The 26,366-nt window shown below is 38.2% G+C and overlaps 5 protein-coding genes across 8 annotated transcripts; 4 read left to right on the top strand and 1 right to left on the bottom strand.

Annotated features, from left to right (window-relative positions):
* Positions 1–373: 373 nt before the first annotated feature.
* LOC146449487 (uncharacterized) lies at positions 374–3,163 on the bottom strand. The gene is made up of 3 exons (XM_085101684.1): positions 2,842–3,163; positions 2,014–2,250; positions 374–1,138 (listed from the first exon to the last, which is right to left on the bottom strand). Exons 1-3 carry the CDS (start codon positions 3,161–3,163, stop codon positions 786–788), a joined length of 912 nt encoding a protein of 303 aa, XP_084957810.1. The 3' UTR covers positions 374–785.
* Positions 3,164–3,245: 82 nt separating this feature from the next.
* LOC146449483 (uncharacterized) lies at positions 3,246–24,700 on the top strand. Of its 2 annotated transcripts, XM_085101678.1 has the most exons (9): positions 3,246–3,377; positions 3,532–3,944; positions 5,118–5,398; positions 5,614–5,910; positions 6,110–6,332; positions 7,218–7,547; positions 9,848–10,461; positions 15,657–15,691; positions 24,069–24,700. In XM_085101678.1, exons 2-7 carry the CDS (start codon positions 3,599–3,601, stop codon positions 10,432–10,434), a joined length of 2,064 nt encoding a protein of 687 aa, XP_084957804.1. In that variant the 5' UTR covers positions 3,246–3,377; positions 3,532–3,598; the 3' UTR covers positions 10,435–10,461; positions 15,657–15,691; positions 24,069–24,700. The 2 variants fall into 2 exon arrangements, with proteins under 2 accessions (XP_084957804.1, XP_084957805.1); XM_085101679.1 differs by lacking the exons at positions 3,246–3,377; positions 5,614–5,910 and having other exon boundaries at positions 3,458–3,944.
* LOC146449485 (uncharacterized) lies at positions 13,314–24,700 on the top strand. 2 transcript variants are annotated; one of them, XR_014860665.1, is made up of 3 exons: positions 13,314–13,726; positions 15,015–15,691; positions 24,069–24,700. XR_014860665.1 is itself a non-coding variant. In XM_085101683.1 (3 exons), the coding sequence occupies exons 1-2, from the start codon at positions 13,381–13,383 to the stop codon at positions 15,626–15,628; spliced, it is 960 nt and encodes a 319-aa protein (XP_084957809.1). In that variant the 5' UTR covers positions 13,314–13,380; the 3' UTR covers position 15,629; positions 15,793–16,864. The 2 variants fall into 2 exon arrangements, 1 of the variants encoding a protein (XP_084957809.1); XM_085101683.1 differs by lacking the exon at positions 24,069–24,700 and adding an exon at positions 15,793–16,864 and having other exon boundaries at positions 15,015–15,629.
* Positions 18,733–19,403, top strand: LOC146449486 (uncharacterized). Its single transcript, XM_085101686.1, has one exon. It carries the CDS (start codon positions 18,919–18,921, stop codon positions 19,390–19,392), a length of 474 nt encoding a protein of 157 aa, XP_084957812.1. The 5' UTR covers positions 18,733–18,918; the 3' UTR covers positions 19,393–19,403.
* LOC146449484 (uncharacterized) lies at positions 19,790–24,700 on the top strand. Of its 2 annotated transcripts, XM_085101682.1 has the most exons (5): positions 19,790–20,251; positions 21,237–21,468; positions 21,832–21,844; positions 22,546–22,771; positions 23,624–24,700. In XM_085101682.1, exons 1-5 carry the CDS (start codon positions 19,906–19,908, stop codon positions 23,896–23,898), a joined length of 1,092 nt encoding a protein of 363 aa, XP_084957808.1. In that variant the 5' UTR covers positions 19,790–19,905; the 3' UTR covers positions 23,899–24,700. The 2 variants fall into 2 exon arrangements, with proteins under 2 accessions (XP_084957808.1, XP_084957807.1); XM_085101681.1 differs by having other exon boundaries at positions 21,237–21,844.
* Positions 24,701–26,366: the final 1,666 nt, after the last annotated feature.

Here is a 26,366-nt window from a genome sequence, read left to right as displayed (position 1 = left end):
GTGTGATTCATGAAATAAAGCTCTATAAACACCTGTTCTCGGAAATCCATGAATGGAAAGTGAAGCTTGAATCTGGAAGATACATTACAGTAAATTGCAAAAATACCTTTCCGCACTTTGCTTTTTCTTGGGGGGAGGGGGGAAGTAATGAGGAGGAGGTCCTATTTTGCGGGGGGGGGGGGGGGGAATGGGTGGGTTTAGCGCCATTTTGTATCTATTTCCGCGTCTAAACGTTTTTAAAGTGCAATGGAAAATCCTACGCGTGTAAACAAGAACCAGCTATAGCTGAACTGATCAACAAAGAGAGGTTGTTCTGTAAAGTCGAAACAACGAGTCTGCCTGTAAACAAACAAACAAACAAACAGACAAATAATTAAAGCTATAACTGTTATATTCAGTCTTCCTTTTTAACCTATCATGCATCATCATTTTATCTTTTTATCTTGCTTTATATGTTACAAGCATTTCTTTCCATTTTCACTTCGTTTTTCCAGCCCCTGATGAAGGTTAGTTTTGTCTAAACGAAATATTGGGCAATGTTAGTAAAACATCAGCTGTACGATCAGCCACGCATCTTTCAAGTTCGATATTTAGTCCTGCTGATCCTGATCTACACGAAGATCCAGCTAACAAATTGCTCCTGTTTGTAAAGGTGGTCCTTTCTAAACTTATAAAGTCATTCAGAAATGAACGTTTAAGGAATTCACTAAAACATGGCTCATGCTCTCAGCTAGTCATGTCAACGGGTTTTTGATCAAAGATAAACTGTAATAGCTAAATATTTCTCAAGGCAAACTCTTGGGATAAGCTGGTGGTTCGGTGTTTTCCACTGGAAACCTAAGGCTGCTGCCCTGTGGTTGAGACACGGATCTAGGCATTTTCTTGGGGCTTTCTCTTTGGCTTTGTCGCATTTTGATTGAACGCTCTCCGCACTTCAGTGCCTTCTCCAACATCTCCAGCACGCGTTCCCTGTACACATCGTCTTGACCAGACACTGAGTTTGCGACAAAAAACACGTTGTTTCTTTGGCTTCCAGTGACTTCAATAGCTGCTTTCCTCAATCGCTCTCTTTCTTGATCAGGGTTCTTCATTTTCTGGACTTCGTCATCAAATGTGATGACGGTGATGATGGTGATAGCTGTTACAAATGTAAAAATGAATACAAATTCAGGATTAATGGCAATGCTACATCTATCAGCCATTAGTAAGGGACTTGATTAGTAAGAAAAGGTTTGTCTTGACGTGCTCGAGAAATGAGAAAATAACGAAATAAATGAAAACATACATCATCATATGGAGAAAGAAAAGAAAGAAAGATTGACTTAATGAATGAATGAATGAATGAATGAATGAATGAATGAATGAATGAAAGATTGAATGAATGAATGAATGAATGAATGAATGAATGAATGAATGAATGAATGAATGAATGAATGAATGAATGAATGAATAAAAGAAAGATTGAATGAATGGATGAATGAATGAATGAATGAATGAATGAATGAATGAATGAATGAATGAATGAATGAATGAATGAATGAATGAATGAATGAATGAATAGAGGAAGGAAGGAAGGAAGGAAGGAAGGAAGGAAGGAAGGAAGGAAGGAAGGAAGGAAGGAAGGAAGGAAGGAAGAAAGGAAGGAAGGAAGGAAGGAAGGGAGGGAGGAAGGAAGGAAGGAAGGAAGGAAGGAAGGAAGTAAGTAAGAGAAAGTAAGAGAGGTCGATAGGCAAACAAACAGAATGAATTATGGATCAGAGATATACCTTTGCAATGTATGTTGGATTGGTAAAATGAACCCATGAATTTTCCTACAGAGTGTTATCTCCAGCAAGGAAATGAGAGACCGCACAAGGTTAAATTAAGATTTTGCAGCACCATCCTTTTAAAATGACCCATTCAATTTACAGACTGGCCGGTCTGACTGGCCATGCAGTTCTGGCAAATGGAAAGCACCCCCAAGTTTCTTGTCACCACATTCCGTATAGTTTCAGGTTTAATCTCACTACTCACTTTCGTTCTTCAACCTGTCGAGTACAAAGTTGATCAATTCCCTGTATTGTCCCTGTTCAAATCTGACATCGTTGGCTTTTATAACCCACACTACCACGTGCATCTGATCTGCAACTGGAGGTCTCTCGAACCTGTGTGCACCAACTCCACCCGTTGCTGCCTTTCCAGCGCTCAATTTGTCTCGAAACAGAGTATCTCCTGGTCGCTCGATTCCGTAAAGAATACGGAAAAGTTCCCCTGTTTATGCAAAAGAAAGCGTTATTCAGATTTTCAAACTCAAAATTTGTTCCCTTCCCCTCCCCCCTCACAAAAAATTTTTTGCCTCTCCTCCACCCTCAAAAACACTTAATTCAGAAACCCTGGGGTCCAATTAAATAAATTTTATCAAATTAAGGCGGGAGTAAACCTGAAAGCCGTTTCCACGCCGCTTAAAATCGGTTCACTGAAAATATCTCGTTCACGTTTCAAGCAGTCCAAAAACTCTCTGCTCATCCTGTGCCTATGTTGTGGGGTGTTTTGTAAATTTTTGGGTGATTTTTGGGTTTATTTTGGAGGAGATAGTTTTTCTAGAAGGATTTGTAAAATTTAGAGTAATAAGAAATATTGAAGATTTAGTGAAGTTTTAAAATAAGAATGTGTAGTTAATTTGGTAGACGCTTCCGCGCGCGTGACGTTCCATGTAGTTTACGGCAAAACGGAAGTGTCATAGCGACGCAAATATACGACAAACTAAAAAAATTACGCATCATACGTGTTCGATATCATTTCATAAATTATTTTCCGTTGCCTTTAAAGAAATTGTTTTAAACAATACTGAAAGCAAGATACCTTCCTCAATCTTCCCTAGCTCAAAAAACCCAGCGGTGTCAAAGAACGAGACATCGCTTGGAAGATCACAAGTTTCCAAAATCCGTGTTCCTTCTTTCCCAGCGGTTTGAATCACGGCCACCTCCTCTAGATCCAGAGAACTGAAGATGCTGTTAATCAAGGCTGATTTTCCGGCCCCTGTCATACCAAAGAGTACGATATTCAATCTGAGGCCATCCATCTCGCCAGGCAACGCATCATCGAATTTCTCGTAAGCGCCGACCTTGTACTTCAGCATTCTATCGATCAGTTGATCTAGCCGATGTTGTAACTCATGTGCCATGGTTATAACTTAAAGTATTTCCACTTAGTAAGCTATTTTTGCTCAAGTTATAGAACTACCAAGACTCCAACCTTTGTTTTGCCTCTTATCTATTCGGAGTAAGGTGTGGAAAACAATGGTTGACGTCACGAAAGGTTTTTCTGGGAAAAACTATTTTACATTTGGCATTATCAGGCAGCTGTTGGCTTGAAATGCACTGGAAAGCACACGAAACGTAAGACATTTTCGTTTTCTAAATCACTAGTTTTATGTGTTCAGCAGAGAATTTTGCAGTAAGTAGTCGAAAGCAAAAATATGGTATTACGAATTGAATTTTTGAGTCGCGTGACTTGCTTTGACAACATATGTATCACTTTCCTCGGAACCAGGTCATCCGCTTTTTCGGCGAATAACAGTAATCGACCCACATCATTCGAGTGAGACAAAAAACACAAAATGGATCCACCAAGCCCAAACGACGGAGAAGAAGGTCCTCAAGCGGAGGCAGAAGCGAAAATTTCAAAATGCTTTCATCTTTATAACTGCGATAAAACTTACAAATTAGACTCGGTGGAGAAGTTGTTGGAAAGTATCAGAGAGAAACTGCGCTTCGATATCTCCATTACTCAGCATTACTTCCACCTTCGAGAGATGTCGGAGACATGCGAAAGGATAAATTCAGAACCACAGATGGATTTTGCCATTTTTGTCGTCCATGCACATGAATCTCGCCTCTCTATTAACGAAGACAACGCTGGGATTGGCTACGCAAAAATATACAGAGCTTTGCTACAGAGAACTGGTGAGTTATTACTTGACGACATTTTCTTCTGAGAAAGATTGCTGCTACAGAAAATATATGAAAACCAAACAGCAGTGCCGGAGAGCACTGATCAGTGGCTCCAGTTTCTTTTTGAAGCCACAATTTTTGGTTTCATGTACAGATTAATAGTTTTCAAACGAAGATTTACAGTTTTTACAAAATGAAGAGAGGAAATTTCAAAGGCGGAAGTGTTTATTTACAGTCTTTTGAAATTGAACTCGATTATTCAACATTTGAGATACACAAAACTTTTTTGTTGTACCGCAAAGAGAAAAGAAACCATGTTAAGGAAAAGGTACTGTTTTTGTTGGTAAAAAAACTAGCCCTGACGGAAATTATCGAGAGAGAAACAAGTCTCAGCGAATATCATACAAATTTACAATGCTCCGGTCAACATTTGTTTCACTTTCAGTTTCGACTTTCGTGACAGACGTCATACTGTGACTTCAGACAAGTCACGCCAATGTTTTCCTTTTTACACTTGAGTGAGTAAACAGGGAAGAGCCACCCAGTGGATCTGTTAATAAACCATTATTATTATTATTATTATTATTATTATTATTATTGTTATTATTATTATTATTATTATTATTATTATTATTATTACTATTATTATTATTATTATTATTATTAAACACTTGAGTGATTACTCTATTACTTAAATATTGTGAAATGTGGTTGTTTAAGATCATTTCTATTTGATATTTGACAATAATTTAGAGCAGCTACGCAATTTTAACTTGTTAATGAGTTTGATTCTCTTCTACACGAAATGTTCCTAGAACAGCAGGAGATAGTAGCGATTTTTCAAAGGAAGAACATTTTACAAGCATAATTAATGCGTTTTTGAATTTTCCTGTTTCAAAATTCAAGGGAATGAATAACTTGAAAAAAAAAAAGCGGTCAAAAGTTGCAGTCCATTCCACATTCTGGCCATCCGAAGCCAACGACATTCAGAACTACGGTAATAGCAAAACTTCAAACAAAATTGAAGCCGATTATTTTTATTGAGACAAAATGCTGGCCGCATTTAGTACTTAAAACTTTCTTATTCTTACCCCGCCCCACCCCCTCCCCCCGGGTATCTATGGTCAGGCTGAGAGGTAGGTATAATTTTATGAATAATATAAACCTCTCTTGTTTTGCTTTCAGGTGAAAACGTGATTATTGTCATCGGTGGTGATGATAATTACAAGAATTCGAACGAAGAACAAACTGCTGTTATTTCACGCTGGGCTTATCGGAAGGTTTCTTCTCAGTTTGACGAGAAATTCCTGGATGGAAGAAAAAGCTTCATCTTTTCTTGGGACAAGAAACACAGACCAATTCACGAAGAAGCAATGTTGCATTTCTTTGATCCTAACAAAAAAGGGGAAAAGTTTGTTCCTGAACCCAAAGTTGAACCAAAAGTTCCTGAAGTGGATCCACAGAAGGTTTGAAGATTATTTATGGGGAATCTACCGCCAAATGCAGAGATATAACTGACTGATCTGAACACTACTTAGCCACCTTGAACCCTTAAAAACAACACTCCAGTAATTAAAAGGGGGTCATGTGGTATACCTTAGTCAGCCATCGCTAGATAACTCATAGTGAGTATCCTGTTATTGTATTTGAATTTATTTTTGTTGTCACTGTTTGCTTTCAGGGAATCAGTGAATCTAAGGACAGGAATAAAATCAATGCAGACGAAACTTCTAACGTGATCAAAGAAAAGCAGACGTCTGAAGGCCAGGAACCTGAAACCAGCAGTGAACAAAGAATGGATTATCAGCGAGATCCTAAGCAAATGGACGAAACAGCAGCTGACAACGCTGAATCTGTCGGATACAGACCATTTCACGAAGAAGCAATGTTGCATTTCTTTGATCCTGACAAAAAAGGGAAAAAGTTTGTTCCTGAGCCCAAAGTTGTACCAAAAGTTCCTGAAGTGGATCCACAGAAGGTTTGAAAATTGTTTATGAACTGAATCTGCCGCTAAATACAGACATATAACTGACTGATCTGAACTCTAATTTGCCACCTTGAACCCTTAAAACAACACTCCAGTAATTTAAAGGGAGTCATGACATCGCTTAATAAATCAAAATGAGTCTCCTGCTATTGTATTGGAATTAATTTTTGTTGTCACTGTTTGCTTTCAGGGAGTTGAATCTCACGAGAGCAGTAAAGCCAATGCAGACGAAACTTCTAACGTGATCGAACCTCAGACGTCTGAAGGTCAGGAACCTGAAACCAGCAGCGTACAGGACGAAACAGGACCTAACAGCTTTGAAGTTTTAGAAATACCTCAGGAACAACAGGAAACAGAGGAACATATGGATATGTCAGATGACACTGTAGTGGTTACGCACGACGATGTACCAAGTAAGACTTACCTCTTTCACTCTAAAGAGGCACTTAGTTTGCATGGAAAACAATGTCAACAAATTTTCCAGAAACACCACTTGAACTGCTTCTTTTTTTCGCTTTCATTTCAATGGTAACACTGTGCGCTTTCATGCATCCACTGACTGAAAGGCTGTTACCTTCATCTAAATGGTTTTTGCAAGATTCCATCTATATCAGGAAATGATGGAAACCGCCGTTACTGAAGCAAGGTTTCAACCTGGAAGTCTCCTTTGAGAGTCGAGGGGCCCAACGGTTCGCTTCGGTACAATATCTGTTTGGATCTCCTTATATAATCTTAATAAGAACTCGGGTTTGTTTTTTTTAGAAAATGGAACATCAAACTCCCACAACGCGTGAAAAAGCCGCTTGAAAATTTATTCCTCTCATTGTCGGTGGGACCAAGTCCTTTGTTCCTCATCTCAAGTATGACGTGTTCAAAAATGTTGCTTGAGTGTTCCGAGTGAATGAGGTCAACTGTAGGATTTTCAAGTTGGGAATTTTAGGGGAGGAAATTCTGTTTTCTAAGATCTTCTAATGTTACCCTCTTTTAAGAAATAAGCATTTAACATATTTTCATTCTTAAAAAGTAGAAACATTGTTGCCTATGCATAAACCATCTTTTAAGGTACTAAGAAGTGAATTATCGAGTCAAGGGCAAAAGATGTCTGAAACAGGAGATTTATTTCTTCCCCTCTCACTATCTTTCGCCAGGAGGGTCTCTAAGGATATAAACCAAAAAGATTTTAATAACCCTACGTAACTGCAAGTTTAAGACTTTTCCAGTGTGATCGTGGCTCAGACTACTTAGACTGATATCTGCTATTTTCCACACGCGTTTTTTTTTTTTTTTTTTTTTTTCAGAAGATGACCTTGCTAAATCATGTCCTTCTCGCGAACAGCACTCCGCTCCAACGGATCCTCAAGCGTCATTGATACACGCAAATACGGTGATCCTTAAGCGAGACGATTCTGATATTGCTTACATGAGGGAACTGTTTGGCGGTGAACTTCTGGATAAGGGTGCTGTCACAATCCAAAACCCGTCTGATTTAAAGGAGTTGTTTTCAAGCCTGAATTCAGTGGGATCCTGTTTCATGTTTATAGAAGCTAAAACCATGCAGGAAAAACTGCAAAAGAGATCAAACGCTCCCCCCTATGAAGACTTGGTTAGGACAGTCAGAGAAAAAGTTGGTAAGGATGCCTTTAGTGACGTACAGTACGTTTTATACGACGTGTATCGATTAGCGCACTAGATGAGGCACTCTCCAGTTTATGAAAAGGTGACGGAGGGGGCCTGTTAACTGCTTAAAACAACAGCTTCTTCCCCTCAGTTTAATAGAGATATACCCACACATGTGCTAAACTATTTAACATCGTGGAAAAAGAGAAAGAGCTAATAACACAAACAAACAAAGGCAACAAACGAATAACGGAGAATAATGACAGAATAAAGAACCTATTTTATTCTCCATAAACTCTTAAAAAAATTTGCAACATAAAAATACGAAAGACCCTTATAGCATGGCGAAGTATGGAAGAGAAGCAACAAAAAATACAGTATGACAACAAATAATAATAAAAAAAAAAAACACATAAACTAATCAAAGGCTCCTGTGAGCCAACTCGTGAATGTAGATGACACATCAGTAATTGTACGGACACTTCCTTGAAAGCTAAAAGAAATTATATCTTTGCCCGATTGTGTAACGAGAAATAACCATTCTTGTACTAAAAAAATCGTTTTGGCCCTCGTGCCCGGCTTTCCGGTGAGCCCACCCATTAAAACCGCCAGCTACGCAGGCTACTTTGCTCGAGCTGATCTCACGAAGGGAAATCTGTTGAACAAAGTGTCGCATTACATTTCATGCCCGGCATAAATGCGTGAAATTTTTCCTTTGGAGTTCAGTCCACGCAATCTTCAAGTAAAAATTATTTGAAATAAGACTAACTCTTGCTAAATAAGAATTATTTCAATGAAAGCTAGTTGTCTGTATTTTGCTTCATTATTCAATGAGTGTACCAAAAAGGTTTTGATCCTGTACACATGCATTTTACTAAATTCTGTACGGTATGTATTAAACAGTTGAAGAAAATTAATCGACCGCGTCCTGTTGCTTTCCCATAAATTACCAGATGTAAACTGCGAAAATGAAATTTTTTTTTTTCCTCTGAAACCTCTATGAAAGCTGAAGAAATCTAAAATTGTTCATTTCACCAGAAATTTGCATAATTTTGTTTACGACGTCACTGATGCGCGTGACATGGCACGTTCCGCTTTCGCGTGAAAACTGACAGCCAAACTAATGTTTTTCAGCAAACTAATCTACTTGATATAATACTTCTGTATGAGAAGCAAAAATATGATGAAAGATGTCGAGTTTTCATGTATGCAAAAAGTTATGATTAGCAGTGAACTTATCAGTGAAGAGTGCTTCTTTCAGCCAGACATTTTCCGTGAAAAGAAAATTTTCGCGTGTTTTTTCCACTAATTGAATTTTTCAATTAAATTATTTTTAAATTCTTAAAAGACGCCGCACTTTGTGGAAAAAAACGAAAAACCTATAGCTTTGCTCAGATTGGACGAAAAATCTCCATTCTTACACTAAATGATTGTCAAATTATTCTTTACAGATTGAATGAGAATATCCTGATGCGCCGTGAACAGAAAATTTTCGCGTGTTTTTTCCCACAAATTGAATTTAAAACTCGTTCACTGCGCATGCCCGAAAGTTAAGGACAGAACCAACCAACCAAGTCAAAAAGTCCACCATCGCTATAACTCGTTCATTGTGCATGCGAGCATTCGCGAGTTAAAAAGGGACAACAAAAGCAAACATAAAACAAGGTCCGAAGAGAAACCTATGACATAGCTGACCACCATGAGTGCATACGTGTAGTAATAAATACGCTATCAACCAAAGCTACCCCGATCGCTGCGGCGAATACATTCAAAGATCGACCAGCGTATTGTATTGTACCAAAACCTTTTCGTTGTAGCAAAACAAAGTTATTCATAAATATAAATGTATAATAGGAGTTCCTTTTTCTTGTGTGGAATTGTGCTGAATTTTGCCGGAATAACATCAAGTACTTAATCTGTTCAACCAATGTTTATATCACGTGATCTATCTCAACTTCAACCGCACTGCGTCCCCAACAGACAGGCAACTGATTGGCTGTTGTTTTATCCCAAATCAATACTGGACTGACTGGTTACAGTTTTCCAAGCCAATAACGACTAATATTAGCTATCAGACGAACACTTCGTTGACCAATCAGGTCGACAATTCACTTGACGCTAATGACATCAGTCATTTCACTAACTGAACTACACTCTCCCAGACGATAATAACTCGTCTACTAAGAAAATGCAATTGTTAACACAAGCCAGACGATTTTTCATGTGTTAAAAGATGTATAAAGAGTGCGTGACTATGAAGAAATATACTTTTAAGACTTTCTTTTCTTTTCTCTTTCTCTGCTTCTTTTAGAGGAGAAAGTTGTCATTTTCCTCTGCTTCAACAAGTTTTCGGAGATTGATGCAGATGCCATCCCAGTGAAAATCAAGGAACGTTTTGGGGATAAAAATATGAAAATTTTGTGGAAGCAAAACGAAGGAACAAACCGTCCAACTTTTACGAGATCATGGTCTTGTCCAGGTTCCGAAGACCAGTCAACAAGGTCTACGAAAAAGAGCTCTGGCAGTTCACAAGCTGCACCCCCAATAACAGAGGATCTGACTTTACTTCTAAAAACCCGTCTGCGCCATGGAAAGATATCCTACGACGAAAAAGATGTTGAAGAAAGGGTGAAAGGATGGAAGGCTCCTCAGAAGATGGCGGACGAATTGCTGGTGAGATGGCAATCAACCGTCAACGCAGAATTGCGCATCTCCCGAAATACCAAAACTGGTGATCATCACATAGTCGTGAAAAAAGATGAGCCTGAGAATAACGCAGTCAACACCGTCCAAGGTACCTGGCAGTCTGTCACTTCCAGGCTTCCTTCCGGGTCGTGGCTTACATTATTTGGAAGTGGCAACACCTCTCTTCCTAAAGAAGGTTCAGATGTAGACTGAAGTGTTACATTGATGCAGAATAGAAAACAAAAAACCTTGCAATACCCTTACTTAAAGTAATATGGTACAAGTTAAATCAAGTTAAAGTAAGTTAAAGTTAAAGTAATCTGGTACAAGAAAGTGTGACAGTAATTGCCAATTAGTTTGAAAAAGAAACGTTTGGGCTGGAATGACCGGCAACTAATGCATGACAAATAAATAAATAAATAAATAAATAAATAGATCTATTTATGTAGCCCTAACTCGACTAATTCTCCACTAAGCGCTACACAAAGGTACGTTCAATCTAAAAAGAGTTAAAAAGATGGACGGGAAGGAGGAAAGATGGCGGGGAAAGGCGTATGCTACCTACATTTCAAAACAAGGAATTTATCTTCCGTAAATACTCAGTATAGGTATGACTCGTGTTCTTGTCCTATCGTAATCTTTTCTTTTGCGATTGAAAATTCGAATTTTTTCCTACTTAGGGACAAACCAATCGTAGAGCGCATATTTGAAAAATCCAAGCAGAGAGGTGCATCTTTCGGATTACTCTCTGAATCAGTGTTTGGGACGATGGGAACAAGATTATACTAACCAAACAAGCCTGCCGTAGCACGACTTCATTTAGAACTGAAATAAACATATATTATCTGTGCTTCAATTTTCTCCAGCCAGCATGGCAATCCAAACAATTTGGACAAACTAAATTTGATGAAAAAAGTAGGGAAAATCAATGACTATAAGGAATACTAACGATTTAGTCTGCGTTTTTGAACAAATCTAAATCACGTCATTGTGTTCAAATTCGCACAATTTTTACAGCAATTCTCCTTTCCTGACATTGATTCATTTTTTTATAATTTTTAACTTTTTTTAATTTTGAAGATTTCAGTCGCTGTCTTTTTAGATTAATTTGTGTCTGTGGAAAAGCGGGAATGAAATGGGTATAGCCAGCCCGTTTACAAACTAAGTACAGGAGGTCCTACTTCACTTTTGTGAGCAATCCGCTCCCCTTCGTGGTTATAACTCGATAAAGAACTGAATCACAAAGCACTGCAACGAACTTCTAAAACTTAAAAATGTGTGGAGAGTAAATATAACACGCGGAATTTGAAATAAAAAGGAAACTCCAGGGAATGGTTGGAGGATACCGGAAAATTGCACTGCTGTGCCAGCCGGTTGATTTACAGTTTATTAAATTTGCTTGCCGCGTATCGGAGCCTTTAGCTAAGATCCAACCAAGCTCGAAATATGCAAACAGTTTTATTCGCAGTTCGATTTTCAGTTAATTTAGAAGATACAGTGTATAAAGAAAATATCTACATGTACCGTAACTGAACAACACTGTAACAGAAGGGACAAAATGATTTGAACAATGGTAAAGTAATTAAAAATATATCAACTTTATATCATGTTCTAATGGCGAAACTACGAGAAACTGAGCCTCTTATGCGACCATCGCGTAACTGAAGAATACTGCCAGCTATACGTAGTTTACAGTATCTGCCGTCTACTTACAGGAACACCATCCTCGTTTGAGTCGTTCTTGGCTGGGTAAAATATTGAATTGATCAAACACAGGGAACGTCATTAAGCATTCACCACTCCATTTCAATTAACAGGAATTTCATTAACAAAATGCTCTGCAGGCCGAGACCACGAAGAAGCATTCCATATCTTTCATTTGAATGCTTAGGACTTCCATACAGTCCAAAGTTAGAACAAACTTTGTACAGTATGATAAACAGCACAGCAGAAAAGTACTGTTCATACCTTTCATTTGAATGGTCACACTTAAGACCTTTAACGACACTCAAACGTTAGGACCACCTTGTACAATATAATCAATTAACAGCACCACAGGAAAGTACCGCTCAGTAACTTTTTATTTGAATGGTCACACTTTAGGATTTCATCCACGAGACGCAACAGTTAGAACCACCTTGTACAGCATAATAAACAGCACCACAGGAAAGAACTGCTCAGTAGCTTTCATTTGAATGGTCACACTTAAGGATTTCATCCACAGACCCAAAAGTAAGAACCACCTTGTACGGTCACACTCGCCCCGTTGTAAGACAAAGTGCAGCAGCCGGCAGCTAGGGCTTGTACTTTTAACTTTGTGATCTTCACATTAATGAATTCAAATGCCTCCACACACATGCAACAAAACAAAAGAAAATCATAGAAGGCTCCTGTGAACCAGTTCGCGAATGCAGAACTGATTGGTGGTGACCGGTAACGCAGTACTCGCACGTAACTACGCTACAACTGAGGATTCGTGGACGTCATCAATGCGGGAATGAAGTGTGACCTAGAACGAGGTAAGGAGGTATAAAACATTGTTGGCATTGTGTTTGGTTAGCCCAGGAATCGAAATTTAAGCCATATTCCAGAAGGCCATTAAAGGCTTAATAAGGCACCTCATTTATTCTGCATTCTACACCGCTTAGACGTTTTGCCGTGCCCCTCAGCGAGATTGAGTTCCTTGAAAAGTTTGGGGCCATAGTCCCTAAACTTTTGAAACATTTCGTAAGTTTTGTAAGTAATAATAATAATAATAATAATAATAATAATAATAATAATAATAATAATAATAAGTTGTGGCAGTAAACAGCAAAAGCGGAAACGTGTGAACGAGGAAAAAGTGGAGGAAATCAGAAAGAAGATCTCGATCGCTAAAGCAGAAGTGGAGACACTAAATAACCTTGCAAAACTGCTGAACACGCTGCAAAGTATCCTAGACACTTATTCGAATGTGCTCTGGCGTCCTAAACTTGGCTTGCTTTCAATGAGAACGAACTTTATCGGACATCCGCACGACTCGCCGCCATTTTTATTATGATTATATTCTTTAACTCTAGAACCCAGAGCCTTTCGGATAGACGCAATTCACTTTCCTCGGCACCGCGTCAACCACCTTTTCGGCGAATACAGCTTACATCGAGCAAAATAAAACACAAAATGGATCCATCAAGCCCAAATGACAAAGCAAAATTTCCTGAAGTGGAAGCAGAGACGAAAACTACAAAATACTTTCATCTTTATAACTGTGAGACAACTTACAAATTAGACTCGGTGGAGAAGTTGTTGAAAAGTATCAGAGAGAAACTGCGCTTCGATATCTCCATCGCCCAGCATTACTTCTACCTTCGAGAGATGTCGGAGACATGCGAAAGGATAAATTCTGAACCACAGATGGATTTTGCCATTTTTGTGGTCCATGCAGACGAACCCGATCTCTCTATTAACGAAGACAACGCTGGGATTAGCTACGCGAAAATATACAGAGCTTTGCTACAGAAAACTGGTGAGTTGCTTTACGACATTTCATTCTCACGAAGATTGCTGCTACAGAAAATGAAAATCAAACAGCAGTGCCGGAGAGCACTGATCAGTGGTTCATGTTTATGTTTAAAGCCACAATTTTTTATTCATGTACAGATTAAAAGTTTTCAAACGAAGATTTACAGTTTCTATAAAATGAAGGGAGGAAATTCAAAGGCGGAAGTGTTTATTTACACAACCTTTTGAAATACTTTTGTGATACACAAATATCACGAAAACTTTTTTCTGTATCACAAAGAGAAAAGAAACCCGGTTTAGGAAAAGGTACTGTTCTTGTTGGAAAAAAAAACTAACGGAAATTATCGCGTCAGAAACACGTCTTAGCGAATATGAAACAAATTATCCTCCGATCAACGCTTGTTTCACTTTCAGTTTCGACGTTCGTGACAAAAGTCACGCATACTCACTGTGACGTCACCATCCCACACAAGTTAGTCACGCCAATGTTTTTCTTTTACTTTCCAAAGACAAAACTAAACGAAACGCTCGAGCTGCTGACAGATTATGGCATGTAGCTCAATAACATCTTTGCTACACAATATCTGACCATAATTATGTGACAATTATTTAGAGGAGCTATACCATTATTGCTGTGTGAGTGCCTTTTCTCCTCCCCTTGAAAAACATATAACTGACCAACCTGAAAGAGATGCAGTGTTTCTATTGTAGGTATGTGAATGAAAAACTATTGCCTATGGAAGGTACGTGAAAGTGTTACCTTTTCTGTCAAAAATGGAGAATAAAAAGGTAGGGCTATTTCTTCCCCCAATAAAACTTGATTTTCTTTGGTTTCCAAAAACAAAACTAAACGAAACGCTCGAGCTGCTGACAGATTATGGCATGTAGCTTAATAACATTTTTGCTACACAATATTTGACGATAGTTATGTGAAAATGATTTAGAGGAGCTCTATCATTATTGATGTGTGAGTGCCTTTTCTCCCCCTCCCCCCTTCCCCCCTTTAAAAAATTGAACACAACAACCTAAAAGAGATGCAGTGTTTCTACTGTAGGTATGTGAAAGGAGCACCATTTTTTTATGAAAGGTTACCTTTTCTGTCAAAAATGGAGAATAAAAAGCTAGGGCTATTTCTTCCCCCAATAAAACTTTGTTGAGTACTCTCTCAGTCAAACTCAGTCTCCACCATAGGCTTTAAAAAGTTTGTTAGTTTGTTTGTTAGTCTGAGAAGTACCCACGGTAGGAATGTACAACTTTGTCAATAATATGAAATGTCTCTGTTTTGTTTCCAGGTGAAAAAGTGATTGTTGTCATCGGTGGTGATGATAATTACAAGAATTCGACCGAAGAACAAACTGCTGTTCTCTCACGCTGGTCTTATCAAAAGATTTCTTCTCAGTTTGACGAGCAATTCTTGGATGGAAGAAAAAGCTTCATCTTTTCCTGGGACAAGGAACACAGACCAGTGCACGAAGAAGCAATGTTGCATTTCTTTAATCTTAACAAAAAAGGGAAAAAGTTTGTTCCTGAACCCATCTTACAACCACCCGAAATAAATCCAGAGGGTCTGACTCTACTTTTAAAAACCCGTCTGCGCCATGGAAATATATCATACGACGAAAAGGATGTCAAAGAAAGGAAGGAAGGATGGACGGCTCCTCAGAAGATGGCGGACGAATTGCTGGTGAGATGGCAATCAACCATCAACGCAGAATTGAGCATCTCCCGAAATACCAAAACTGGTGATCATCACATAGTCATGAAAGATGGCGAGAATTACGCAGTCAACATTGTCAAAGGTACCTGGCAATCCATCACTTCCAGACTTCCTTCCGGGCCATTTCTTCCGGCGTTATTTAGAAGTAGCAACGCCTCTCCTCCTGAAGACGGTCCAGATCTTGCCTGAAGTGTTACATTAATGAAGAATAGAAAAAAACCCTTGAAATACTCTTACTTGGTAAAACTTAAAGTTATCTGGTACAAGTAACAGAAAATGTGACTGTAATGTAGCCCTGACTGTAGCCCTCACTCGACTAATAGAGTTAAAATGATGGACGGGAAGAAGGAAAGATGGAGAAAGGCATATGCTACCTACATTTCAAAACAAGGCATTTATCTTCCGTAAATACTCAGTATATGTATGACTCGTGTTCTTGTCCTATCGTAATCTTCTTTTTTGCGATTGAAAGTTCGAATGTTTATCTATTTAGAACAAACCAATCGTAGATTGCATATTTGAAAAATTCACGCAGAGAGGTGCATCTTTCGGATTACTCTCTGAATCAGTGTTTGGGACGATGGGAACAAGATACTAAACCAAGAAGCCTGCCGTACCACGACTTTATTTAGAACTAAAATAAACATAAATTATCTGTGCTTCAATTTTCTCCAGCCAGCATGGCAATCCAAACAATTTAAACAAACTAAATTCGAAAAAAGTAGGGAAAAGTAATGACTATAAGGAACACTACCGATTTAGTCTGTGTGTTTTCGAACAAACCTAAGCACGTCATTGTTTCAATTTCGCACAATTTTTACAGCCATTCTCCTTTCCTGGCATTGATTCATTTTTTTTTCCTCATAATTTAAAACTTTTTTTTTAATTTTAAAGATTTGAGTCACTGTCTTTTTAGAATAATTTGTGTGTGTGGAAAAGTGGGAATGAGATTGGTAGCTAGCCCGCTTACAAACTAAGTACCCGAGGTTTTATCTCACTTTGTGAGCAATCCGTTCCCCTCCGTGCTTATAACTCGATTAAGAACTGAATCACAAAGCACTGCAGCGAACATCTAAAACTTAAAAACGTGTGGGTAGTAAATATAACACGCGGAATTTGAAGTAAAAGGGAAACTCCAGGGAATGGTTGGAGGATACCGGAAAATTGCGCTGCCGTGCAAGCCGGTTGATTTACAGTTTATTAAATTTGCTTGCCACGTATTGGAGCCTTTAGCTAAGATATCGACAGCCAATCAAGCTCGAAATATGCAAACAGTTTTATGCACAATTCCTTTTACAGTTAGATTAGAAGATACAATGATAAAGAAAATATCTACATGTACCGTAACTGAAGAACACTGTAAAGAAGGGACAAAATGATTTAAACTATGGATAAAGTAATTAAAAATAAATCAACTTTACATCATGTTCTAATGGCGAAACTGCGAGAAACCGAGCCTCTTATGCGACCGTCGCGTAACTGAAGAATACTGCCAGCTATACGCAGTTTACAGTCTCTGTCGTCCACGTACATGAACACCATCCTCGTACAAGTTGTTCTTGGCTCAGTAAAATGTTGAATTGATCAAACCCAGGAAACGTCATTAAGCATTCACCAGTCCATTTCAATAAATAGGAATTTCATTAACAAAATGAACTGCAGGCCGGGACCACGAGGAAGCATTACTCAATATCTTTCATTTGAATGCTTAGGATTTCATCCATACAGTCCAAAGTAATAATCAATAATAGTAACTAATAGTCCTAATTATAATCTGTGGGACGTTAAAGAACCCTTGGCACTGTTCGAAAAGAGTAGGGCGTGGAGTTCCCGGTGTCATGGTCTATCTGATTGGAGCCGTTGTTCATTGACTTTGAAAAGCCCCAAGGGGGAGTGGTCAATTACATATACATATACATATACATATACATATACATATACATATACATATACATATACATATACATATACATATACATATACATATACATATACATATACACGACTTGTACAGTATGATAAACAGCACAGCAGTGAAGTTCTGTTCAATAGCTTTCATTTGAACGGTCACACTTAAGACCTTTAACGACACTCGAACGTTAGGACCACCTTGTACAACATAATCAATTAACAACACCATAGGAAAGAACTGCTTTGTAGCTTTCCTTTGAATGGCCACACTTTACGATTTCACCCACAGGCTCAAAAGTTAGAAACACCTTGTACAGCATAATAAACACACCACAGGAAAGTACTGCCCAGTAGCTTTCATTTGAATGGTCACACTTTAGGGTTTTATCCACAGACCCAAAAGTTAGGACCACCTTGTACGGTCACACTTGCCCCGTTGTAAGACAAAATGCAGCAGCCTGCAGCTAGGGCTTGTACTTTTAACTTTTTGACCTTCACATTAATACATTCAAATGCCTCCACACACATGCAAGGAAACAAAAGAAAATAATCAAAGGCTCTTGTGAGCCAGTTTGTGAATGCAGAAGTCATAAGCGGTAACCGTAACGCAGTATTCGTATAAAATTATACTACAACTAAGGTTTTGTGGACGTCGGTTTGGGGACTTTGGAGTGGTTGGCTTTCAAAGATGAAGAAGAAAGAGAAAAAGAAAAAAAGTTTACATACGTAACTTAGGTAGGTTTCAACCGGAACGCACCATGCCACTGGAGAGAGATTAATCTATCAGTCAACTGATGTAACTCATGTCCCATGGCTGTAAATTAAAGTATATTATTTCCCTTATTTCCTTTTCCTTCACCCGTTATATACGTTAAGTTGGTTTTGGTTCCTCTGCTTAAAGAAGTCCACTTGTGGCAAGACAACGACTGTGGAGTACAAGGTCGGTGGTTACGAAAATAAAGAACTGAAAGAACGCTCCCTGAATCTATTTTCGCTCGAGTTATAAAACTACTAGGTGAGAAATACGTTTTTGTTTGACGTCACGAAAGGTTTTTCCACGAAAAACTATTTTTTGGCAGTTGTTAGCTTGAAATACACTGGAAAGCGCTCGAAACATAAGACGTTTTCGTTTTTAAAATCAATTTTATGTGTTCAAGAGAGAATTTTACAGTAAGCAGCCAAGAACCAAAAAATTAATTAATTAATAATAATAACAATAATCATAATAACAATAATAATAATAATAATAATAATAATAATAATTAAATTTAATAATGATCTATTTTATTGAATAGCGAATAAGAAAATAAATTTTACAATCAACATGACTCTAAGCGTACTATACAAGTATGGTTGCATGCAATAAAATTCAATAGCATAATTGGAAATCAATTTTTGCACACCATTTATATCGTGAAATGGATAACAACTCAAGACATTCACACTTTACATTGCATTATCCAGCCTAAAAATAATAATAATAATAATAATAATAATAATAATAATAATAATAATAATAATAATAATAATAATAATAATAATAATAACTGAAAGTCCTCTTTTTCAAGATGACGAGGGATCTGGGGCTAATTGATTCAGTTCCTCCCTGGTACTCGTGTGCAGTGCCCAAACCAGTCTATGAGTCATCTGAGGCATTAGCGTTTTGGGATGTTCCAGTTTATGCTGAACATACCATCGTCAAGGCTAACAGAGTGGACGCTCGATTTGTGGACCACAAGAATAAGAAGGTGTGGGCTGTGGAGATGTCCTGTCCGTGGATGGAGCATCGGGAAAAGAAGTCCGAGGAGAAGACGGTCAAGTACGGGCCACTGCGATTCGCGCTGAAGAAGCGGTACCCTGGCTATGACGTTGAACAATGTAACATCATCATTAACGTGCTTGGGGGATGGTCAAGGGCTGTAGACCTGACAATGAGAAAGTTCTTTGGCAGCAGGGGTTATGACGTATTGAGAAGGATGCAGAAGGCTACCATCTCGAGTTCTCTCAACATAGTGAGGACTTTCAAAGCTACCGTCAATTGACTTTCCTTTAGGGAATAGCGTAGAAGCTCAATATAGTTTTGGTATTAGAGAACTTTTATATTTTATGAGATTTTTATATTTTATCGCTAATTTTTTAATTTTTTTAACTCAGGAGTAATAATATAAATAATAAGTTGTGGTAGTAAACAGCAAAAGCGGAAACGTTTGAACGAGGAAAAAGTGGAGGAAATCAGAAAGAAGATCTCGATCGCTAAAGCAGAAGTGGAGACACCAAATAACCTTGGAAAACTGTTGAACACGCTGCAAAGTATCCTAGACACTTACCCGAATGTGCTCTGGCGTCCTAAACTTGACCTGCTGTCAATAAGAACGAACTTTATCGCACCTGTTAACGCACATTTGCACGACTCGCCGCCATTTTTATTATGATTAAATTCTTTTTAACTCTAGAACCCAGTGCCTTTCCGATAGACGGACTTTCGCTTTCCTCGAAACCGCGTGATCCACCTTTTCGGCGAATGCAGCTTACATCGAGCAAAATAAAACACAAAAATGGATCCATCAAGCCCGAATGACAAAGTAAAATTTCCTGAAGTGGAAGCAGAGACGAAAACTACAAACTACTTTCATCTTTATAACTGTGATACAACTTACAAATTAGACTCGGTGGAGAAGTTGTTGAAAAGTATCAGAGAGAAACTGCGCTTCGATATCTCCATCGCCCAGCATTACTTCCACCTTCGAGAGATGTCGGAGACATGCGAAAGGATAAATTCTGAACCACAGATGGATTTTGCCATTTTTGTGGTCCATGCACATGAATCTCGCCTCTCTATTAACGAAGACAACGCTGGGCTTGGCTATGCGAAAATATACAGAGCTTTGCTACAGAAAACTGGTGAGTTGCTTTACGACATTTCATTCTCACGAAGATTGCTGCTACAGAAAATGAAAACCAAACAGCAGTGCCGGAGAGCACTGATAAGTGGTCCATGTTTATGTTTAAAGCCACAATTTTTTATTCATGTACAGATTAAAAGTTTTCAAACGAAGATTTACAGTTTCTATAAAATGAAGGGAGGAAATTCAAAGGCGGAAGTGTTTATTTACACAATCTTTTGAAATTGGACTCCGTTATACTTTTGTGATACACAAATTTCACAAAATTTTTTTTTTCTGTATCACAAAGAGAAAAGAAACCCGGTTTAGGAAAAGGCACTGTTCTTGTTGGGAAAAAAAAAAACTAGCCGGGACGGAAATTATCGTGTCAGAAACACGTCTCAGCGAATATGAAACAAATTATGCTCCGGTCAACGCTTGTTTCTACGTTCGTGACAAAAGTCACGCTTACTCACTGTGACGTCACCATCCCAAACAAGTTAGTCACGCCAATGTTTCCCTATTGCTTTCCAAAGACAAAACTAAACAAAACGCTCGAGCTGCTCACAGATTATGGCATGTAGCTCAATAACATCTTTGCTACACAGTATTTGACGATCATTATGTGACAATTATTTAGAGGAGCTATACCGTTACTGCTGTGTGGGTGCCTTTACCATCCCCCCCCCCCCTGCCCCTTTAAAAACATTGAACTGACCAACCTGAAAAAGATGCAGTGTTTCTACTGTAGGTATGTGAACGGGAAACTATTTCCTATAAAAGGTACGTGAAAGTGTTACCTTTTCTGTCAAAAATGGAGAATAAAAAGGTAGGGCTATTTCTTCCCCCAATAAAACTTTGTTGAGTACTCTCCCAAACTCAGTCTCCACCATAGACTTTAAAAAGTTTGTTTTTTGTATGTTAGTCTGAGAATTATTCACGGTAGAATGTACAACTTTGTGAATAATATGAAATCTCTTCTTTTTTTTTTTTTTTGTTTTCAGGTGAAAAAGTGATAATTGTCATCGGTGGAGATGATAATTACAGGAATTCAACCGAAGAACAAACTGCTGTTCTCTCACGCTGGGCTTATCGGAAGGTTTCTTCTCAGTTTGACGAGCAATTCCTGGATGGAAGAAAAAGCTTCATCTTTTCCTGGGACAAGGAACACAGACCAGTGCACGAAGAAGCAATGTTGCATTTCTTTGATCCTAACAAAAAAGGGAAAACGTTTGTTCCTGGACCCATCTTACAACCACTTCTAAAAACCCGTCTGCGCCATGGAAAGATATCATACGACGAAAAAGATATTGAAGAAAGGAAGGAAGGATGGACGGCTCCTCAGGGGATGGCGGACCAATTGCTGGCGAGATGGCAATCAACCATCAACGCAGAATTGCAGATCTCCCTAAATACCAAAACTGGTGATCATCACATAGTCGTGAAAGAAGATGAGAATTACGTAGTCAACATTGTCAAAGAAACCTGGCAGTCCGTCACTTCCAGCCTTCCTTCCCGGTCGTTGCATTTCTTTGATCCTAACAAAAAAGGGAAAAAGTTTGTTCCTGAACCCAAAGTTGAACCAACAGTTCCTGAAGAGGATCCACAGAAGGTTTGAAGATTGTTTATGAACTGAATCTGCCGCTAAATGCAGAGATATAACTGACTGATCTGAACACTAATTAGCCACCTTGAACCCTAAAACAACACTCCAGTAATTAAAAGGGAGTCATCCGGTCATCGCTGAATAACTCATAGTGAGTCTCCTGCTAAAGGCCTTATCACGGTTTTCGACGCCATTTTGACGAGTAGGCAAACACGTCTGAAATAACAGTGTTTGTATGGAAATCCAATGTCAAATAATTTTCAAAAAACATCGCATCTGAAAAATTCATGAATTGGAAACTTTTGGCACTAGGAAAAAAATTTGAGGGATGTAGCTGTGCCAGAAAGCGTCCAGTCGTGTTTTGAACTTTCCATACATTTGTCTGTATAGCGAACCAGCCGTGAACTGCTACTAGAAATTGTTCGCGGGAAAAAAATACAGGGAAATGTATGGAAAGTTCAAAACACGACTGGACGCTTTCTGGCACAGCTAGATCCCTCCAATTTTTTTCCTTAAAATCCTTTCCCTAATTCCAAAAGTTTCCAATTCACGAATTTTTCAGAAGCGATGTTTTATGAAAATTATTTGACATCGGATTCCCATACACTGTTATTTCAGACGTGTTTGCCTACCCGTCAAAATGGCGTCGAAAACCGTGATAAGGCTTATTATTTGGATTTATTTTTGTTGTCACTGTTTGCTTTCAGGAAGCTGAATCTCACGAAAGCAGTAAAACCAATGCAAACGAAACTTCTAACGCGTTGGAAGAAACACAGACGTCTGAAGGTCAGGAACCTGAAACCAGCAGTGAACAGAACGAAACAGGACCTGACAGCTTTGAATTTGTAGGATTACCTCAGGAGCAACAGGAAACAGAGGAACATATAGATACGTCAGATGACTCTGTAGTGCTTACGCACGACGATGTGCCAAGTAAGACTTCCTCTTTCACTTAGGCACTTAGTTTAAATGAAAAACAACTCCAACAAATTTCCAGAAACACCACTTGAACTGCTTCTTTTTTTCCGCTTTCATTTCAATGATAACAGTGTGTGTCTTTATGCATCCACTGACTGAAAACCTATAACCTTCATCTGAATGGTTTTTGCAAGTTTCCATCTACAACGGGAAATGATGGAACCCGCATTTACTGAAGCAAGGTTTCAACCTGGAAGTCTCCTTTGAGAGTTGAGGGGCCAAACGGTTCGCTTCGGTAGAATATCTGTTTGTTTTTTGTATCTCCTTATATAATCTTAATAAGAACTCGGGTTTCTTTCAAAAAATGGAATATCAAACATCCACATCGCGTGAAAAAGCCGATTGAAAATTTATTCCTTTCAATGTCGGAGGGACCGAGTTCTTTGTTCCTCATCCCAAGTATGGGGTTGTCAAAAATGTTGTTAGAGTGTGAAATGAGGTCAACTGTAGGATTTTCAAGTTGGGTATTTTAGGAGAGGAAATTCTGTTTTCCAAAGGTCTTCTGATGTTACTCTCTTTTAAGAAATAAGCACTTAACATATTTCCATTCTTAAAAAGCAGAACCATTGTTGCCTATGCATAAACCGTCCTTTAAGATACTAAGAGGTAAATTGTCGAGTCAAGGGCAAAGGAAGTCCGAAACAGGTGATTTATCTCTTCCCCTCTCACTATCTTTCCCCAGGGAGTCTAAGGATAAAAACCAAAATGATTTTAATAACCCCACGTAACTGCAAGTTTAAGACGATTTCAGTGTGATCGTGGCTCAGACTTATTAGACTAATACCTGCCATTTTCCACATTTTCCAGAATGCCAGTCAACAAGGTCTACGAAAAAGGGCTCTGGCAGTTCACAAGCTCCATCCAAAATAAATCCAGAGGATCTGACTTTACTTCTAAAAACCCGTCTGCGCCATGGAAAGATATCGTACGACGAAAAAGATATCGAAGAAAGGCTGAAAGGATGGACGGCTCCTCAGAAGATGGCGGACGAATTGCTGGTGAGATGGAAATCAACCATCAACGCAGAATTGCGCATCTCCCAAAACACCAAAACTGGTGATCATCACATAGTCGTGAAATAAGATTAGAATAACACAGTCAAAACTGTCAAAGGTACCCGGTCGTGTCTTCCGCTATATATTTAGAAGTAGCAAAACCTCTTCTCCTAAAGGTGGTTTCAGCTAAAGTGTTACATTGACGCAGATTGGAAAAAAAAAAACCTTGAAATACTCTTACTTGGTAAAACTTAAAGTTATCTGGTACAAGTTACAGAAAATGTGACTGTAATTGCCAATTAGTTTGAAACAGGACCATTTGCATTGACTGGCAACTAACAAATAAATAAATAGATATGCTGTGTTATTGACCAATTGTTCGGTCAAGATGGCTGGATATTGGCCGAGACAAAGTTGAGGTCCATAAAAACGCCAAAAAAAACCAATCTTGGTCAATAAAGGATTTATTTTATGGCTTTATCTTCAAGTTAAAACTACAACAACAAAACAAAACACGACATGAAACTGTTCTGCTCGGAAATATATTCTTCCTAGCCGGCCGGTGTAAGATATATTTTCAGTGCATTTTTGGATTAGCATGTAATCTTGGAAAACAAGGAATCCTAAATTATCTTAAGGCTCTAACTTTATGATGGCTTAAAGGGAGTATACAATTATTGAGTAGGAAAAATTTAGATTTTCGCAAGTGCGGGAAGATTTTAAAAGAATCCGGCAAACCCGCCATTTTCAGCCGATTGCGCGGTGACGTAAATAATAATTTTAGCAGCCAATCAATAATTATTGAATGAGACAATACATCTTGAAATTATATGTAAACATAAACCGAAAAATAGAGCCGGTTAATAAATTGGGCCACACTTTGATTAGATTCTGTTGTTAATAACATGCTTGTTGTTAAAAAAAACGTGAGCTGGCTTCTTCGGCGAACTTGAGAAAAACACTTTTCTGAACTGCTCTAAACACTTAACTTTCTTTAACAACTTTCACTACGTTATGATTTAAGTAAAACCAATCGTAGATCGCATATTTGAAAAAATTCACGCAGAGAGGTGTATCTTTCGGATTAATCTCTGAATCAGTCTTAGGGATGATGGGAATCTTTTATTTATTTATTTATGTATTTATAAACTTCGCCAGAGGAGAAAAAAAAAACATCAGGAAGAAACCTCTGACAGGAAGAACTCACAGAACGATAAGTTCCAATAACGAGACCCCTTGCATAAATGAAATTACAGCATAATAATTAAGTATTGACAACTATTTAACATACAGGTAATGATCTGCGCGCTTCGATGACATTTTATGCAGACACTTTTGAAAGTTTGAGGTACTGCAGGATCGTACACATTTAAAGTCAAATCTAGGTAGTATGCCCTCAAATTAGTTTTAAATACATCCATAGAGTTTGTATTGTCCCTCAAGAAGTCTGGAAGTGTGTTAAATGCTCTTGAGTAAAAACTGTTCTGGAACGTGACAACGGAAACAAACATATATTTTCTCCAGCCAGCATGGCAATCCAAAGAATTTGGGCAAACTAAATTTGATGAAAAAAGTAGGGAAAAGTAATGACTATAAGGAACACTACCGATTTAGCCTGCGTTTTGAACAAACTTAAACACGTAATTGCGTTTCAATTTCGCAGAATTTTTACTGACATTCTCCTTTTCTGACATCGATTCAAATTTTTATTCATAATCAAGATTTTAAAGATTGATTAATTGGGTAGCCAGCCCCTAGTGCATAGAAAGTACGATCTCAAGGTCCGCTCTCACTTTTGTCCGCTCCTGAACACAGAGCACCGCAGAAAACTTTTAAGGTCAGCACACACCAAGGGACAAGTCCCGGGGACGCAATGTATGGAGAGTAAATATAACAAGCGGAATTTGAGAAAAAAATGAAACTCCAAGGAATGGTTAGAGGTTATAAGCAAATTGGACGGAAAATTTGCGGGTAAACGTTTTTTTTTTTTGTTTTTTTTTTGTTTTTTTTTTTGCGGTGTTCATACAAGTGCAGGCCGGTCGATTTATAGTTTATTAAGTTTGCTTGCCGCGTATGGGAGCCTTAAGCTAAGTTATCAGCCAACCAAACTCGAAATGTGCAAACAGTTTTGTGCGTAATTTTAAGTCAATTAAGAACATAACAGGTCATAACAGTTTTTCAAGAAAATATATAGATGTACTGTAACTTAAAACTTAATGTATGGAGAGTAAATATAACAAGCGGAATGTGAGACTTCTGGGCATATCATACAGTCTCTAAGATTATTAAAGTTATTATGTAACTGAACAAGACCGTGAAGAAGGGACAAAATGTTTTGAACTCTAGATAAAGTAATTTAAAAATAAATCAATACGCAATTTACACATTCCCTGAATTGTCAGCCATCCACTTGCAGGAACACCATCCTCGTTTGAGTCGTTCTTTGCCTAGTAAAATATTGAATTGATCAAACTCCTGGAACTTCATTGAGCATGAGCAGTCACCACATTCATTTTCAATGACCAAACTTAAAAAAATTCATCGACAAACGGCAC

Source organism: Pavona decussata, unplaced genomic scaffold (genome assembly GCF_977016875.1).
Source record: "Pavona decussata unplaced genomic scaffold, jaPavDecu1.1 SCAFFOLD_602, whole genome shotgun sequence".
NCBI classification, from domain to species: domain Eukaryota; kingdom Metazoa; phylum Cnidaria; class Anthozoa; order Scleractinia; family Agariciidae; genus Pavona; species Pavona decussata.
The sequence above is the reverse complement of the archived record's forward strand: the minus strand, read 5'-3'. Positions and strand labels throughout refer to the sequence as shown.